Source organism: Lichenostomus cassidix, chromosome 2, assembly GCF_008360975.1.
Source record: "Lichenostomus cassidix isolate B80296 chromosome 2, HeHo_3.0, whole genome shotgun sequence".
Classification (NCBI taxonomy): domain Eukaryota; kingdom Metazoa; phylum Chordata; class Aves; order Passeriformes; family Meliphagidae; genus Lichenostomus; species Lichenostomus cassidix.
In genome coordinates this window covers 152,277,599-152,292,758 of record NC_139482.1, presented here as the reverse complement: position 1 = coordinate 152,292,758, position 15,160 = coordinate 152,277,599, and the positions used below count along the sequence as shown (strand labels likewise).

At 53.3% G+C, this 15,160-nt stretch overlaps 1 protein-coding gene across 1 annotated transcript in view; it reads right to left on the bottom strand.

The window, feature by feature from the left end:
• The window catches only part of CPSF1 (cleavage and polyadenylation specific factor 1), a 50,102-nt gene that overhangs the window by 21,239 nt on the left and 13,703 nt on the right, over positions 1 to 15,160 (bottom strand). The window contains exons 11-16 of the mRNA XM_085053905.1: positions 10,182 to 10,271; positions 8,917 to 9,033; positions 7,970 to 8,111; positions 6,007 to 6,185; positions 5,155 to 5,285; positions 2,539 to 2,710 (exon numbers count right to left, since the gene is read on the bottom strand). Of these exons, the coding sequence (XP_084910031.1) occupies positions 2,539 to 2,710; positions 5,155 to 5,285; positions 6,007 to 6,185; positions 7,970 to 8,111; positions 8,917 to 9,033; positions 10,182 to 10,271 (831 nt within the window). The remainder of the gene's footprint in view (positions 1 to 2,538; positions 2,711 to 5,154; positions 5,286 to 6,006; positions 6,186 to 7,969; positions 8,112 to 8,916; positions 9,034 to 10,181; positions 10,272 to 15,160) is intronic.

Genomic DNA, 15,160 nt, shown 5'->3' with positions numbered 1-15,160 from the left:
GGTGGGAATTGAATTAAAAATGGGAATTAAAAAAGGGAATTAAAAATGGGAATTGTTCACCAGGAACACCAAACGCCATTCCGGGACGGAATAAATCTGGGAAATAAAATGGGAATTAAAAATGGGAATTAATTAAAAATGGGAATTAAAATTGGGAAAATGGGAATTAAAAATGGGAATTAAAAATGGGAATTCTTCACCAGGAACACCAAACACCATTCCGGGACAGAGTAGATCTGAAAATTTGGAATTAAAATTGGAATTAAAGGTGGGAATTGAATTAAAAATGGGAATTAAAAATGGGAATTCTTCACCAGGAACACCAAACGCCACTCCGGGACGGAATAGATCTGGGAATTGGGAATTAAAATTGGGAATTAATTAAAATTGGGAATTAAAAATGGGAATTGGAGCAAAAAAAAGGGAATTAAAAATGGGAAAATGGGAATTAAAGAGGTGAAAATGGGAAGTTCTTCACCAGGAACACCAAACGCCATTCCGGGACAGAGTAGATCTGGGAAATGGGAATGGAAAATGGGAATTAATTAAAAATGGGAATTAAAAATGGGAATTCTTCACCAGGAACACCAAACGCCACTCGGGGACAGAATAAATCTGGGAAATAAAATGGGAATTAATTAAAAATGGGAATTAATTAAAAATGGGAATTAAAAATGGGAATTGAATTAAAAATGGGAATTAAAAATGGGAATTGTTCACCAGGAACACCAAACACCATTCCGGGACGGAGTAGATCTGAAAATTTGGAATTAAAATTGGGAATTAAAAATGGGAATTAATTAAAAATGGGAATTGTTCACCAGGAACACCAAACGCCACTCGGGGACGGAATAGATCTGGGAAATGGGAATTAAAATTGGGAATTAAAAATGGGAATTGGAGCAAAAAAATGGGAATTAAAAATGGGAAAATGGGAATTAAAGAGGTGAAAATGGGAAGTTCTTCACCAGGAACACCAAACACCATTCCGGGACGGAATAAATCTGGGAAATAAAATGGGAATTAAAAATGGGAATTAAAAATGGGAATTCTTCACCAGGAACACCAAACACCACTCAGGGACAGAATAGATCTGGGAAATAAAATGGGAATTAATTAAAATTGGGAATTAAAAATGGGAATTCTTCACCAGGAACACCAAACGCCATTCCGGGATGGAATAGATCTGGGAAATAAAATTGGAATTAAAATTGGGAATTAATTAAAATTGGGAATTAAAAATGGGAATTGTTCACCAGGAACACCAAACGCCACTAGGGGACAGAATAGATCTGGGAAATGGGAATTGGAGCAAAAAAAGGGGAATTAAAATTGGGAAAATGGGAATTAGAGCAAAAAAAATGGGAATTGCAGAGGGAAATTGGGAATGGGGATGGGGATGGGACAGTCCATCCCAGTTTGTTCCCAGTCCATCCCAGTGCTACCAGTCCATTCCCAGTCCCATCCCAGTCCCATCCCAGTCCCTCCCAGTCCATCCCCAGTCCATCCCAGTTTGTTCCCAGTCCATCCCACTCCATTCCCAGTGCTTCCAGTCTATTCCTAGCGCTCCCAGTCCATCCCAGTACATCCCAGTCACCTCCATGCTGCCGTTCTCCCTGGCCAGCACACACCAGTGCTCCCAGTCAGTTCCCAGTCCATCCCAGTCCATCCCCAGCTCATTCCCAGTCCATCCCAGTCTATTCCCACTCCATCCCACTCCATCCCAGTCCATTCCCAGCTCATTCCCACTCCATTCCCAGTCCCTCCCAGTTACCTCCATGTTGCCGTTCTCCCTGGCCAGGACACACCAGTCCCTCCCAGTCCATCCCAGTCCATTCCCAGTCCCTCCCAGTCCATCCCAGTCCCTCCCAGTTACCTCCATGCTGCCGTTCTCCCTGGCCAGCACACACCAGTCCATCCCAGTCCATTCCCAGTCCATCCCAGTCCATTCCAGTCAGTTCCCAGTCCATTCCCAGTCCATCCCAGTCCCTCCCAGTCCCTCCCAGTCACCTCCATGCTGCCGTTCTCCCTGGTCAGGACACACCAGTCCATCCCAGTCCCTCCCAGTCCATCCCACTCCATTCCCAGTCCATCCCAATTCCATTCCCAGTGCTCCCAGTCTGTTTCCAGTCCCTCCCAGTCCCTCCCAGTGCTCCCAGTCACCTCCATGCTGCCATTCTCCCTAGCCAGCACACACCAGTGCTCCCAGTCAGTTCCCAGTCCATCCCAGTCCATCCCCAGCTCATTCCCAGTCCATCCCAGTCAGTTCCCAGTCCATTCCCAGTCCATCCCAGTCCATTCCCAGTCCGTTCCCAGTCCCTCCCAGTCCCTCCCAGTCCATCCCAGTCAGTTCCCAGTCCATTCCCAGTCCATCCCAGTCCATTCCCAGTCCGTTCCCAGTCCCTCCCAGTCCCTCCCAGTCCCTCCCAGTCCCTCCCAGTCCATCCCAGTCAGTTCCCAGTCCATTCCCAGTCCATCCCAGTCCATTCCCAGTCCGTTCCCAGTCCCTCCCAGTCCCTCCCAGTCCCTCCCAGTCACCTCCATGCTGCCGTTCTCCCTGGCCAGCACACACCAGTGCGAGGGCTCGGCGCTGTACTGGGGAGTTTCTCTCTCAGGAGGGTTTTGGCGTCTCGGCTCTTCCTTGGGGGGAGAGGAACCTGAGAGCCCCGAGTCCCCATAGAGCATCTCCTCCTCATCATCCACCGAGTCACTGGGGAAATGGGGAGAAATGGGAAAAGTGGGAAAAAAAATGAGAAAAATCGGAAAAAATTGGGAAAAATAATGGAGAAAATGGGGTTGGGGACACCTGGGGACACCATGGAGCATCTCCTCCTCGTCATCCACGGAATCGCTGCGGAAATGGGGAGAAAAATGGGGAAAATGGGAAAAAAAAGAGAAAAATTGGAAAAATTGGAAAAAAATTGGGAAAAGAAAGGAGAAATCTGGGAAAAATAATAGGGAAAATGGGATTGGGGACACCTGGGGACACCTGGAGACACCCTGAGTCGCCATAGAGCATCTCCTCCTCGTCATCCACAGAGTCGCTGCAGAAAAAAATGGGGAAAATGGGAAAAGTGGGAAAAATGGGGAGAAAAATGGGAAATATGGGAAAAAATTGGGAAAAATAATGGGGAAAATGGGATTGGGGACACCTGGGGACACCATGGAGCATCTCCTCCTCGTCGTCCACGGAATCACTGGGGAAATGGGGAGAAAAATGGGAAAAGTGGGAAAAATGGGGAGAAAAATGGGGAAAATGGGGAGAAAAATGGGGAAAATGGGAAAAAATTGGGAAAAATAATAGGGAAAATGGGATTGGGGACACCCCTGAGTCCCCATAGAGCATCTCCTCCTCGTCATCCACGGAATCGCTGGGGAAATGGGGAGAAAAATGGGAAAAATGGGAAGAAATGGGGAGAAAAATGGGGAAAATGGGGAGAAAAACAGGAAAAATGGGGAAAAAATGGGGAAAATGGGGGAAATAATGGGGAAAATGGGATTGGGGACACCTGGGGACATCCTGAATCCCCCTAGAGCATCTCCTCCTCGTCGTCCACGGAGTCGCTGGGGAAAAATATGGGAAAAATGGGAAAAAATGGGAAGAAAAATGGGAAATATGGGAAAAAAATTGGAAAAGAAATGAGAAATATCGGAAAAATAATGGGGAAAATGGGGTTGGGGACACCTGGGGACACCTGGGGACATCCTGAATCCCCCTAGAGCATCTCCTCCTCGTCATCCACGGAATCACTGGGGAAAAAAATGGGGAAAGTGGGAAAAAATGGGGAGAAAATGGGAAATATGGGAAAAAATTGGGAAAAATAATGGGAAAATTGGGAAAAATAATGGGGAAAATGGGATTGGGGACACCCTGAGTCCCCATAGAGCATCTCCTCCTCGTCATCCACGGAATCGCTGGGGAAAAATACGGGAAAAATGGGGAAAGTGGGAAAAATGGGGAGAAAAATGGGAAAAATAGGAAAAAAATTGAGAAAAATCAGAAAAAAATTGGGAAAAATAATGGGGAAAATGGGATTGGGGACACCTGGGGACACCTGGGGACACCCTGAGTCCCCGTAGAGAATCTCCTCCTCGTCATCCACAGAGTCACTGGGGAAAAATACGGGAAAAATGGGGAAAGTGGGAAAAAAATTGGGAAAAATTGGAAGAATAATGGGGAAAATGGGATTGGGGACACCTGGGGACACTCAGGACCACAGACACTCCTGGAGATTTGGGACACTTTGAGGACACCTGGTGACACTTTGGGGACACCTGGTGACACCTGAGGACAGCTGGTGACACTCGGTGACACTTGGGGACACTCAGGACCACAGGAACTCCTGGTGATTTGGGACACTTTGAGGACACCTGGGGACACCTGGGGACACAGCCAGGAACACAAGAACACCTGGAGATTAGGGACACTTTGGGGACACCTGGTGACACTTGGGGACACCTGGGGACACCTGGTGACACTCGGTGACACTTGGGGACACCTGGGGACAACTCAGGAACACAGGAACTCCTGGAGATTTGGGACACTTTGAGGACACCTGGGGACACCTGGTGACACCTGGGGACACCTGAGGACATTTGGTGACAGTTGGGGACACCTGGGGACACCTGGGGACACTCAGGAACCCAGAAACTCCTGAAGACTGGGGACACCTGGTGACACCTGGGGACACCTTGGGGACACCTGGTGACACTCAGGACCACAGAAACTCCTGCAGATTCGGAACACCTTGGGGACACCTGGGGACACAGCCAGAAACACAAGAACACCTGGAGAATAGGGACACTTTGGGGACACTTGGGGACACCTGGGGACACTTGGGGACACCTGGTGACTTTGGCTACACCTGGTGACACTCGGTGACACTTGGGGACACCTGGGGACACTCAGGAACACAGGAACTCCTGGAGATTTGGGACACTTCGAGGACACCTGGGGACACCTGGAGATTCTCAACACCTTGGAAACACTTGGTGACACCTTGGGGTCACCTGGGGACACTCAAGAACACCTGGAAATTCAGAACAATTTGGGGACATTTGGAGACATAGAAACACCTGGAGACTGAGGACACCTTGGGGACACCTGGTGATGTTTGGTGACCCCTGGGGACACCTGAGGACACTGCCACCCACCTGAGGTCCTGGATGAGGGTCTCGGCCTCGGCGTGGGGGCGGGGCGGCGGCTCCTCGCGGGGAGCGCGGCTCTCGGTGGTGAACATTCCGGAAACGTCGCGGTACAGGCAGAGCGCGGTGACACGGGATTGCTGGGGACAGACAGCGGGGACATTGGGGACATTTAGGGGATTTGGGGACATTGGGGACATTGGGGATATTGGGGACATTTAGGAGATTTGGGGACATTGGGGATATTGGGGACATTGGGGATACTGGGGACATTTAGGGGACATTGGGGGGATTGGGGGATTTGGGGATGTTGGGGACATCATGGGGACATTGGGGATTTGGGGACATTGGGGACATTTAGGAGATTTGGGGATGTTGGGGATATTGGGGACATCGGGACACTGGGGACATCGTGGGGACATTGGGGACATTGGGGACATTTAGGGGATTTGGGGACATTGGGGACATTGGGGACATTGAGGGATATTGGGGACATTGGGACACTGGGGACATTGGGGACATCATTGGGGAAATCACTGGGGACTGCTGGGGACACTGGTGACACTCACGTGTGACACAGGTGGCCTGAGCAGGGCCAGGTGGGGTCGGGGACATTGGGGACACTGGGGACATTAGGACATTGCGGGTATTGGCAATATTAGGGACATTGGGGACATCACTGGGGACATTGCTGGTGACACTGGGGACATGGTGACACTCACATGTGACACAGGTGGCCTCAGCAGCGCCAGGCAGGGTTTGGGGTGGGTTTGGTGACATTGGGGACACTCACATGTGACATGGGTGGCTGGAGCAGGGCCAGGCAGGGTTTGGGGACATTGGGGACATGGTGACACTCACGTGTGACACAGGTGGCCGGAGCAGGGCCAGGCGGGGCGCTCGGCCGCCGTAGGTGTCACCCTTGAGGGTGAAGGTGGCCAGGTGACCCTCGGCGCTCAGCAGGACACCGAAGGGATCGGCGACGGCGCAGTGCACGATGGGAGAGCCAAGGTCCACGGGGACAAAGTGCAGCTGGGTCACTGAGGGGACAATGGTGACACCGTCACACCTGTGTGTCACTGTCATTGTCATTGTCACACCTGTGTGTCATTGTCACCAGTGTGTGACATCTGAGTGACACCTGGGAGAGCTCAGAGCTCAGTGCACGATGGGAGAGCCGAGATCGACCGGGACAAAGTGCAGCTGGGTCACTGAGGGGACAATGACACTGTCACCTGTGTGACACCTGTGTGACACCTGGGAGAGCTCAGATCGCAGTGCATGATGGGAGAGCCGAGGTCCACGGGGACAAAGTGCAGCTGGGTGACTGAGGGGACAATGGTGACACCTGTGAGACACCTGGGTGACATTGTCACACCTGTGTGACACCTGTGTGACCTCTGTGTGACACCTGTGTGTGACACCTGTGTGACACCTGAGTGACACCTGGGATAGCTCAGATCGCAGTGCACGATGGGAGAGCCGAGGTCCACCGGGACAAAGTGCAGCTGGGTCACTGCGGGGGGACAGGAGTGTCATTGTCACCTGTGTGTCACTGTCATTGTCATTGTCACACCTGTGTGTCATTGTCACCAGTGTGTGACACCTGAGTGACACCTGGGATAGCTCAGATCGCAGTGCACGATGGGAGAGCCCAGATCCACGGGGACAAAGTGCAGCTGGGTCACTGTGGGGACAATGGCATTGTCACAGCTGCGTGACAGCTGTGTGACACCTGTGTGACACCTGTGAGACACCTGTCTGACCTCTGTGTGACACCTGAGTGACACTTGGGAGAGCTGAGATTGACGAAGTGCAGCTGGGTCACTGCGGGGACAATGACATTGTCACCTGTGTGTCATTGTCACCAGTGTGTGACACCTGTGACACCTGTGACACCTGGGAGAGCTCAGATGGCAGTGCACAATGGGAGAGCCGAGATCGACCGGGACAAAGTGCAGCTGGGTCACTGTGGGGACAATGACACTGTCACCTGTGTGTCATTGTCACCAGTGTGTGACACCTGAGTGACACCTGTGTGACACCTGGGAGAGCTCAGATCGCAGTGCACGATGGGAGAGCCCAGATCGACCGGGACAAAGTGCAGCTGGGTGACTGAGGGGACAATGGTGACACTGTCACCTGTGTGACACCTGTGTGACACTGTCATTGTAACTGTCACACCTGTGTGACACCTGGGAGACACCTGTGTGACACCTGTCTGACCTCTGTGTGACACCTGTGTGACACATGGGAGAGCTGAGATTGACAAAGTGCAGCTGGGTCACTGCGGGGACAATGGTGACACCTGTGTGACACCTGCGTGACACCTGTGTGACACTGTCATTGTCATTGTCATTGCAGGTGACACCTGCACTATGAACTGTCCCTGGCCCAGGTGTGTCCCCAGGTGTGTCACTGTCACTATCCCAGGTGTGTCACTCACCGCCCTGCAGCAGCCGCAGCCCCAGCGGTGACACGTGGACGATGAACTGTCCCTGGCCCAGGTGTGTCACTGTCACTGTCCCAGGTGTGTCACTGTCCCCAGGTGTGTCCCTGTCACTGTCCCAGGTGTGTCACTGTCCCCAGGTGTGTCCCAGGTGTGTCACTGTCCCAGGTGTGTCACTGTCCCAGGTGTGTCCCAGGTGTGTCACTGCCCCAGGTGTGTCACTGTCACTATCCCAGGTGTGTCACTCACCGCCCTGCAGCAGCCGCAGCCCCAGCGGTGACACCTGGACGATGAACTGTCCCTGTCCCAGGTGTGTCACTGCCCCAGGTGTGTCCCCAGGTGTGTCACTGTCACTGTCCCAGGTGTGTCACTCACCGCCCTGCAGCAGCCGCAGCCCCAGCGGTGACACCTGGACGATGAACTGTCCCTGGCCCAGGTTCCCGGCGAACACAGTCGGTCCCTGGGTGGCAAAGCCACTCGTGTCCAGCTCCAGGATCTCCTGGCCCGTCTGCAGGATCTGGGGACATTGAGGGACATTGGGGACATCAGGGGACAGTGGGGACATCAGGGGGCATTGGGGACATCAGGGGGACATTGGGGACATCAGGGGACATTGGGGACAGCGGGGGACATTGGGGACATCAGGGGGACAGCAAGGGGACAGCAGGGACACAGCTGCGTCCCCTGATGGCCCTGATGTCCTCAATGTCCCCGTATCCCCGTGATGTCCCCAATGTGCCCAATGTCCCCATGATGTCCCTAATGTCCCCAATGTCCCCAAAATCCCGGTGTCCCCCTGATGTCCCTGATGTCCCCAATGATGTCCCCAATGTCCCCAGTGCCCCCAATGTCCTCAACATCCCAATATCCCCATGATGTCCCCAATGCTCGCATTGTCCCCAGATGTCCCCAATGTCCCCACTGTTCCCAATGTCTCCACTGTCCCCAGTGTCCCCAATGTCCCCAATGTCCCCAGTGTCCCCAATGTCCCCAATGTCCCCAGTGTCCCCAATGTCCCCAGTGTCCCCAATGTCCCCAATGTCCCCAGTGTCCCTGATGTCCCAAATGTCCCCCATGTCCCCAAAACCCCAACATCCCCAATGTCCCTATGATGTCCCCAGTGTCCCCAATGTCCCCAGTATCCCCAATGTCCCCATGATGTCCTCAATGACCACAATATCCCCAATGTCCCCAGTGTCCCCAATGTCCCCAATGTCCCCACTGTCCCCTCTCACCATGGTGGAGTCCTCCCTGCTCAGGATGAAGGATCCATGTCATTTCCCATGCCCCCAAATGTCCCCAATGTCCCCACTGTCCCTCACCATGGTGGAGTCCTCCCTGCTCAGGATGAGGAATCCATGTCTCTCTCCATCCTCCTCGGAAGGTTCCGGAGCCGCTGTCACCTCGGGCTCTGCGCTGCCACCTGCGGCCACCTCGGGCTGGGGACACAGGGGACACAGGGGACACCGGGGACAGAGACTCAGCGGGACAGGGGGGACATGGGGATGGGGACAGGAGGACAGGGAGAGCCAGGGAAGACACAGGGATGGGGGACAGGGGACACAGGGAAGGTGACATGGTGACCCAGGGGACCCAGGTGACACAGGGAGGGTAACACAATGACACAGGTGACACAGTGACACAGGTAACCCAGGGAGGGTGACACAAGGACCCAGGTGACACAGTGACACAGGCAGAGTGACACAGTTGACACAGGGGACACAAGTGACCCAGGGACAATGACACAGGTGACCCAGGGGACCCAGGGAAGGTGACACAGGTGACACAGGGACACAGGGATCCAGGGAAGGTGACAGGTGACATAGGTGACTCAGAGAGAGTGACACAGGTGACACAGGAAAGGTCACGCAATGACCCAGGGGATCCAGGGAAGGTGACACAGTGACACAGGTGACAAATATGACCCAGGGGACACAGGGACACAGGTGACACAGTGACACAAGTGACCCAGGGAAGGTGACACAGGTGACTCAGGGAGAATGACACAGGTGACGCAGTGATACAGGCAGGGTGACATGGGTGACATAGGGAGAATGACACAGGTGACACAGGTGACACAGTGACAGACAGAGGGTGACACAGGTGACCCAGGTGACACAGGGAAGTTGACATGGTGACCCAGGGAGAGTGACACAATGACACAGGTGACCCAAGGAAGGTGACACAGTGACCCAGGTGACACAGGTGACTCAGGGAGGGTGACACAATGACGCAGGTGACACGGGTGACACAGAGACCCAGGTGACACAGTGACCCAGGTGACCCAGGGAGGGTGACCCAGGTGACACAGGTGACATGGGTGACACAGAGACACAGTGACCCAGGGGACCCAGGGAAGGTGACACAGGTGACCCAGGGAGAGTGACACAGCGACACAGTGACCCAGGTGACACAGGTGACTCAGGGAGGGGGACACAGGTGACACAGTGACCCAGGTGACCCAGGGAAGGTGACACAGGTGACACAGGTGACACAGTGACCCAAGCGACACAGGTGACCCAGGGAGGGTGACACAATGACACAATGACACAGGTGACACAGGTGACACAGTGACCCAGGTACCCACCTGTTCCCGCGGCGGTGGCGCGGTGACAGTCCACATGTCATAGCAGCCTGGCAGCTCAAAGGTGGTGACAACCTGCGGCCGGATGCTGCGCTGGGGACAGGGACAGGGACAGTGTCACATGGGGACAGGGACAGTGTCACATGGGAACAGGGACAGTGTCACATGGGGACAGTGTGACACAGGGGACAGGGACAAGGACAGTGTCACACACAGGGGACAGTGTGACACAGGTGACATCAGTAAGGGGACAGGGACAGTGTGACACAGGTGACAGCAGTCAAGGGACAATAGTGACAGTGCCACATGGGGACAGTGTGACACAGGGACAGAGACAATGTGACACAGGGACAGTGTGACACAGAGGGACAGGGACGGGGACAGTGTGACATACAGGGGACAGAGACAATGTCACACAGGGGACAAGGACAGTGTCACACAGGGGACAGAGACAAGTATGGCAGTCAGAGATGGGGACAATGACAGTGTCACACACAGGGACAGTGTGACACAGGGACAGTGTGACACAGGGACAATGTGACACAGGGACAGGGGACAGAGACAGTGTCAGTGTCACACACAGGGGACAGGGACAGTGTGACACAGGGGACAGCAGTCAAGGGACAATAAGAGTGACAGTGTGACACACAGGGGCAGCAGTCGGGGACAACGACAGTGTCACACAGGGGACAGTGTCACACACACAGTGCCACACACAGTGCCACACACAGGGGACAGTGTGACAAACAGGGACAGTGTGACACAGGGACAGGGACAGTGTGATACAGGTGATATCAATCAGGGCACAATAACAGTGACAGTGTCACACAGGGGACAGTGTGACACAGGGACAGTGTGACATAGGGACAGGGGACAGAGACAGTGTCAGTGCCACGCACAGGGACAATGTCACACACAGGGGACAGGGACAGTGTGACACACAGCACAGTGCCACACACACAGTGTCACACACAGGGACAGTGTGACACAGGACAGTGTGACACAGGTGACAGCAGTCAGGGGACAATAACAGTGACAGTGTCACACACAGGGGCAGCAGTCAGGGGACAGGGACAGTGTGACACAGGACAGCAACAGTGTGACACACAAGGACAGTGACAGTGTCACTCAGGGACAGTGTCACACACACTGTCACACAGGACAGTGTGACACAGGTGACATCAGTCAGGGGACAGTAACAGTGACAGTGTCACACACGGGACAGTGTCACTCACACAGGGACAGTGACAGTGTCACACAGGGGACAGTGACAGCAGTTCTGTGGGGCTGTCTATGGGATGCCCCATAGATTTGGGGTATCTACAGGGTGCCCCATAGATTCGGGGTGTCCATGGGGATACAGAGGCTGTCTATGGGGTGTCCCAAAAATTTGGGGTGTCTCTATGGGGTACAGGCAGTTCTGTGGGGTGTCCCATAGATTTGGGGTGTCTCTAAGGGCTGCCCCACAGATTTGGGGTGTCCCTGGGGGTACAGGTGTCTCTATGGGGTGCCCCACAGATTTGGGGTGTCCCATAGATTTTAGGGTGTCCCTGGGGGTACTGGTGTCTCTATGGGGTGCCCCATAGATTTGGGGTGTCTATAGGGTGCCCCATAGATTCGGGGTGCCCCATGGATTTGGGGTGTCCCACAGATTCAGGGTGTATCCATGGGGTGCCCTATAGATTTGGGGTATCCCTGGGGGGTACAGGTGTCTCTATGGGGTGCCCCACAGATTTTGGGGTGTCCCTGGGGGGTACAGGTGTCTCCATGAGGTGCCCCATAGATTCGGGGTGTCCCATAGATTTGGGGTGTCTATGGGGTGCCCCATAGATTTGGGGTGTCCCTGGGGGTACTGGTGTCTCTATGGGGTGCCCCATAGATTCGGGGTGTCCCTGGGGGTACTGGTGTCTCTATGGGGTGCCCCATAGATTCGGGGTGCCCCATGGATTTGGGGTGTCCCACAGATTCGGGGTGTATCCATGGGGTGCCCTATAGATTTGGGGTGTCCCTGGGAGGTACAGGCAGTTCTATAGTGTGCCCCATAGATTCGGGGAGTCCCTATGGGGCATCCCTGGGGGGTACAGGTGTCTTTATGGGGTGCCCCATAGATCTATGGGGTGCCTCATAGATTCGGGGTGTCCCTGGGGGGTACAGGCAGTTCTATGGAGTACCCCATAGATTTTGGGGTGTCCCTGGGGGGTACAGGTGTCTCCATGGGGTGTCCCATAGATCTATGGGGTGCCCCATAGATTCGGGGTGTCCCTGGGGGGTACAGACAGTTCTATGGGGCTGTCTATGGGGTGCCCCACAGATCTATGGGGTGCCCCACAGATTTGGGGTGTCCCTGGGGGGTACAGGTGACACCCAGGCTTTGGGGTCACCCTGGTTTTCCCAGCTCTGCTGTGGCACCACAGTTGCCCCACGGGAATCTCCGCCGGGGGGGCTGGGGAGGTGCGGCTTGGGGGTTTTTGGGGTTTGGGGGTTTGGGGTTTGGGGGTTTGGGGTTTTGGAGTTCGGGATTTAGAGGGTTTGTGGTTTTGGGGTTCAGGGGGATTTGGGGTTTGGGGTTTTTGGTTTAGGGTTTAAGGTTCAGAGGGATTTGGGGTTTTGGGGTTTGGGGTTTTTGGGGTTCAGAGGGATTTGGGGTTTTGGGGTTTGGGGTTTTTGGGGTTCAGGGGGATTTGGTGTTTGGGGTTTTGGGTTTTTGATTTTGGGGTTTGAGGTTCAGAGGGACTTGGGGTTTAGAGAGATTTGGGGTTTTGGGGTTTTTGGTTTTGGGGTTTTGGTTTGAGCGTTTGAGGTTCAGAGGGATTTGGGGTTTGGGGGTTTGGGGTTCAGGGGGATTTAAGGTTTGGGGTTTTTGGGGATTTGGGGGTTTGGGTTCAGGAGGGATTTGGGGTTTGGGGTTTTGGGGTTTTATTGGGGTTTGTGGGTTTTGGGGTTTTGCGTTCAGGAGAGATTTGCAGTTTCGGGTTTTGGGGTTTTTGGTTTTGGGGGATTTGGGGTGTTGGGTTTGGGGTTCAGGAGGATTTGGGGTTTTGGGATTCAAGGGGATTTGGAGTTTGGGTGTTTGGGGTTTTTGGGTTTGGGGATTTTGGGGTTTGGGGTTGGGCTTTTTGGGGTTTGGGGTTTTTGGGGTTTTGGGTTCATGAGGGATTTGGGATTTGGGGTTTTGGTTTTGGGGTTCAGGGGGATTTGGGGTTTTATTTGGGTTTGGGGTTTTGGCTTTGGGATTTAGAGGGTTTGGGGTTTTTGGGATTTGGGGTTTGGGTTTTTGGGGTTTTGGGTTCAGGAGGGGTTTGGGGTTTTGGGGGATTTGGGGTTTGGGGTTTTTGGTTTAGGGTTTGGGGGTTCAGAGGGATTTGGGGTTTTGGGGTTTGGGGTTTTTGGGGTTCAGGGGGATTTGGTGTTTGGGGTTTTGGGTTTTTGATTTTGGGATTTGAGGTTCAGAGGGATTTGGGGTTTAGAGAGATTTGGGGTTTTGGGGTTTTTGGTTTTGGGGTTTTGGTTTGAGGGTTTGAGGTTCAGAGGGATTTGGGGTTTGGGGTTTTGGGGTTTGGGGTTCAGGGGGATTTAAGGTTTGGGGTTTTTGGGGATTTGGGGGTTTGGGTTCAGGGGGGATTTGGGGTTTGGGGTTTTGGGGGATTTGGGGTTTTATTGGGGTTTGTGGGTTTTGGGGTTTTGCGTTCAGGAGGGATTTGCAGTTTGGGGTTTTGGGTTTTTGGTTTTGGGGGATTTGGGGTGTTGGGTTTGGGGTTCAGGAGGATTTGGGGTTTTGGGATTCAAGGGGATTTGGAGTTTGGGTGTTTGGGGTTTTTGGGTTTGGGGATTTTGGGGTTTGGGGTTGGGCTTTTTGGGGTTTGGGGTTTTTGGGGTTTGGGGTTTTTGGGGTTTTGGGTTCATGAGGGATTTGGGATTTGGGGTTTTGGTTTTGGGGTTCAGGGGGATTTGGGGTTTTATTTGGGTTTGGGGTTTTGGCTTTGGGATTTAGAGGGTTTGGGGTTTTTGGGATTTGGGGTTTGGGTTTTTGGGGTTTTGGGTTCAGGAGGGGTTTGTGGTTTGGGTTTTGGGGTTCAGGGGGATTTGGGGTTAGGGGTTTTTGGTTTAGGGTTTGGGGGTTCAGAGGGATTTGGGGTTTTGGGGTTTGGGGTTTTTGGGGTTCTGGGGGATTTGGTGTTTGGGGTTTTGGGTTTTTGATTTTGGGGTTTGAGGTTCAGAGGGATTTGGGGTTTAGAGAGATTTGGGGTTTCGGGTTTGGGGTTTTGGGGTTTTTGGTTTTGGTTTGAGGGTTTGAGGTTCAGAGGGATTTGGGGTTTGGGGTTTTGGGGTTTGGGGTTTTTGGGGCTTTTGGGTTCAGGAGGGATTTGGGGTTCAGAGGAGGTTTGGGGTTCAAGGGGATTTGGGGTTTGGGGTTTTTGGAGTTCAGGGGAATTTGGGGCTTGGTAAGGATTAGGGGGTTGGGGTTACGGGGTACAGGGGGGGAAATTAGGGTTCAGGGGGTCTCAGGAAGGTTTTAGGGTATTTTTGGGACATTTTTAGGATATTTTTGGGGTATTTTTGGGGTATTTTTGGGTACCTGCAGCACAGTCAGAGCCCCATTTCTCCCATACCCTGAGCACAGGATGGGTTTGGGGTATTTTCAGGGAGTTTTGGGGTGGTTTTTGGGGTCTCAGGGAGGTTTAGGATCTCAGGGATGTTTTAGGATATTTTTGGGGTATTTTTGGGGTATTTTTGGGTACCTGCAGCACAGTCAGAGCTCCATTTTTCCCATATCCCGAGCACAGGGAGTTTTGGGGTATTTTTTGGGTATTTTTCAGTAGTTTTGGGGTGGTTTTTGGGGTCTCAGGGAGGTTTAGGATCTCAGGAATGTTTTAGGACGTTTTTGGGGTATTTTTAGGGTATTTTTGGGTACCTGCAGCACAGTCAGAGCTCCATTCTTCCCATACCCTCAGCACAGGACGGGTTTGGGGTGGTTTTGGGAT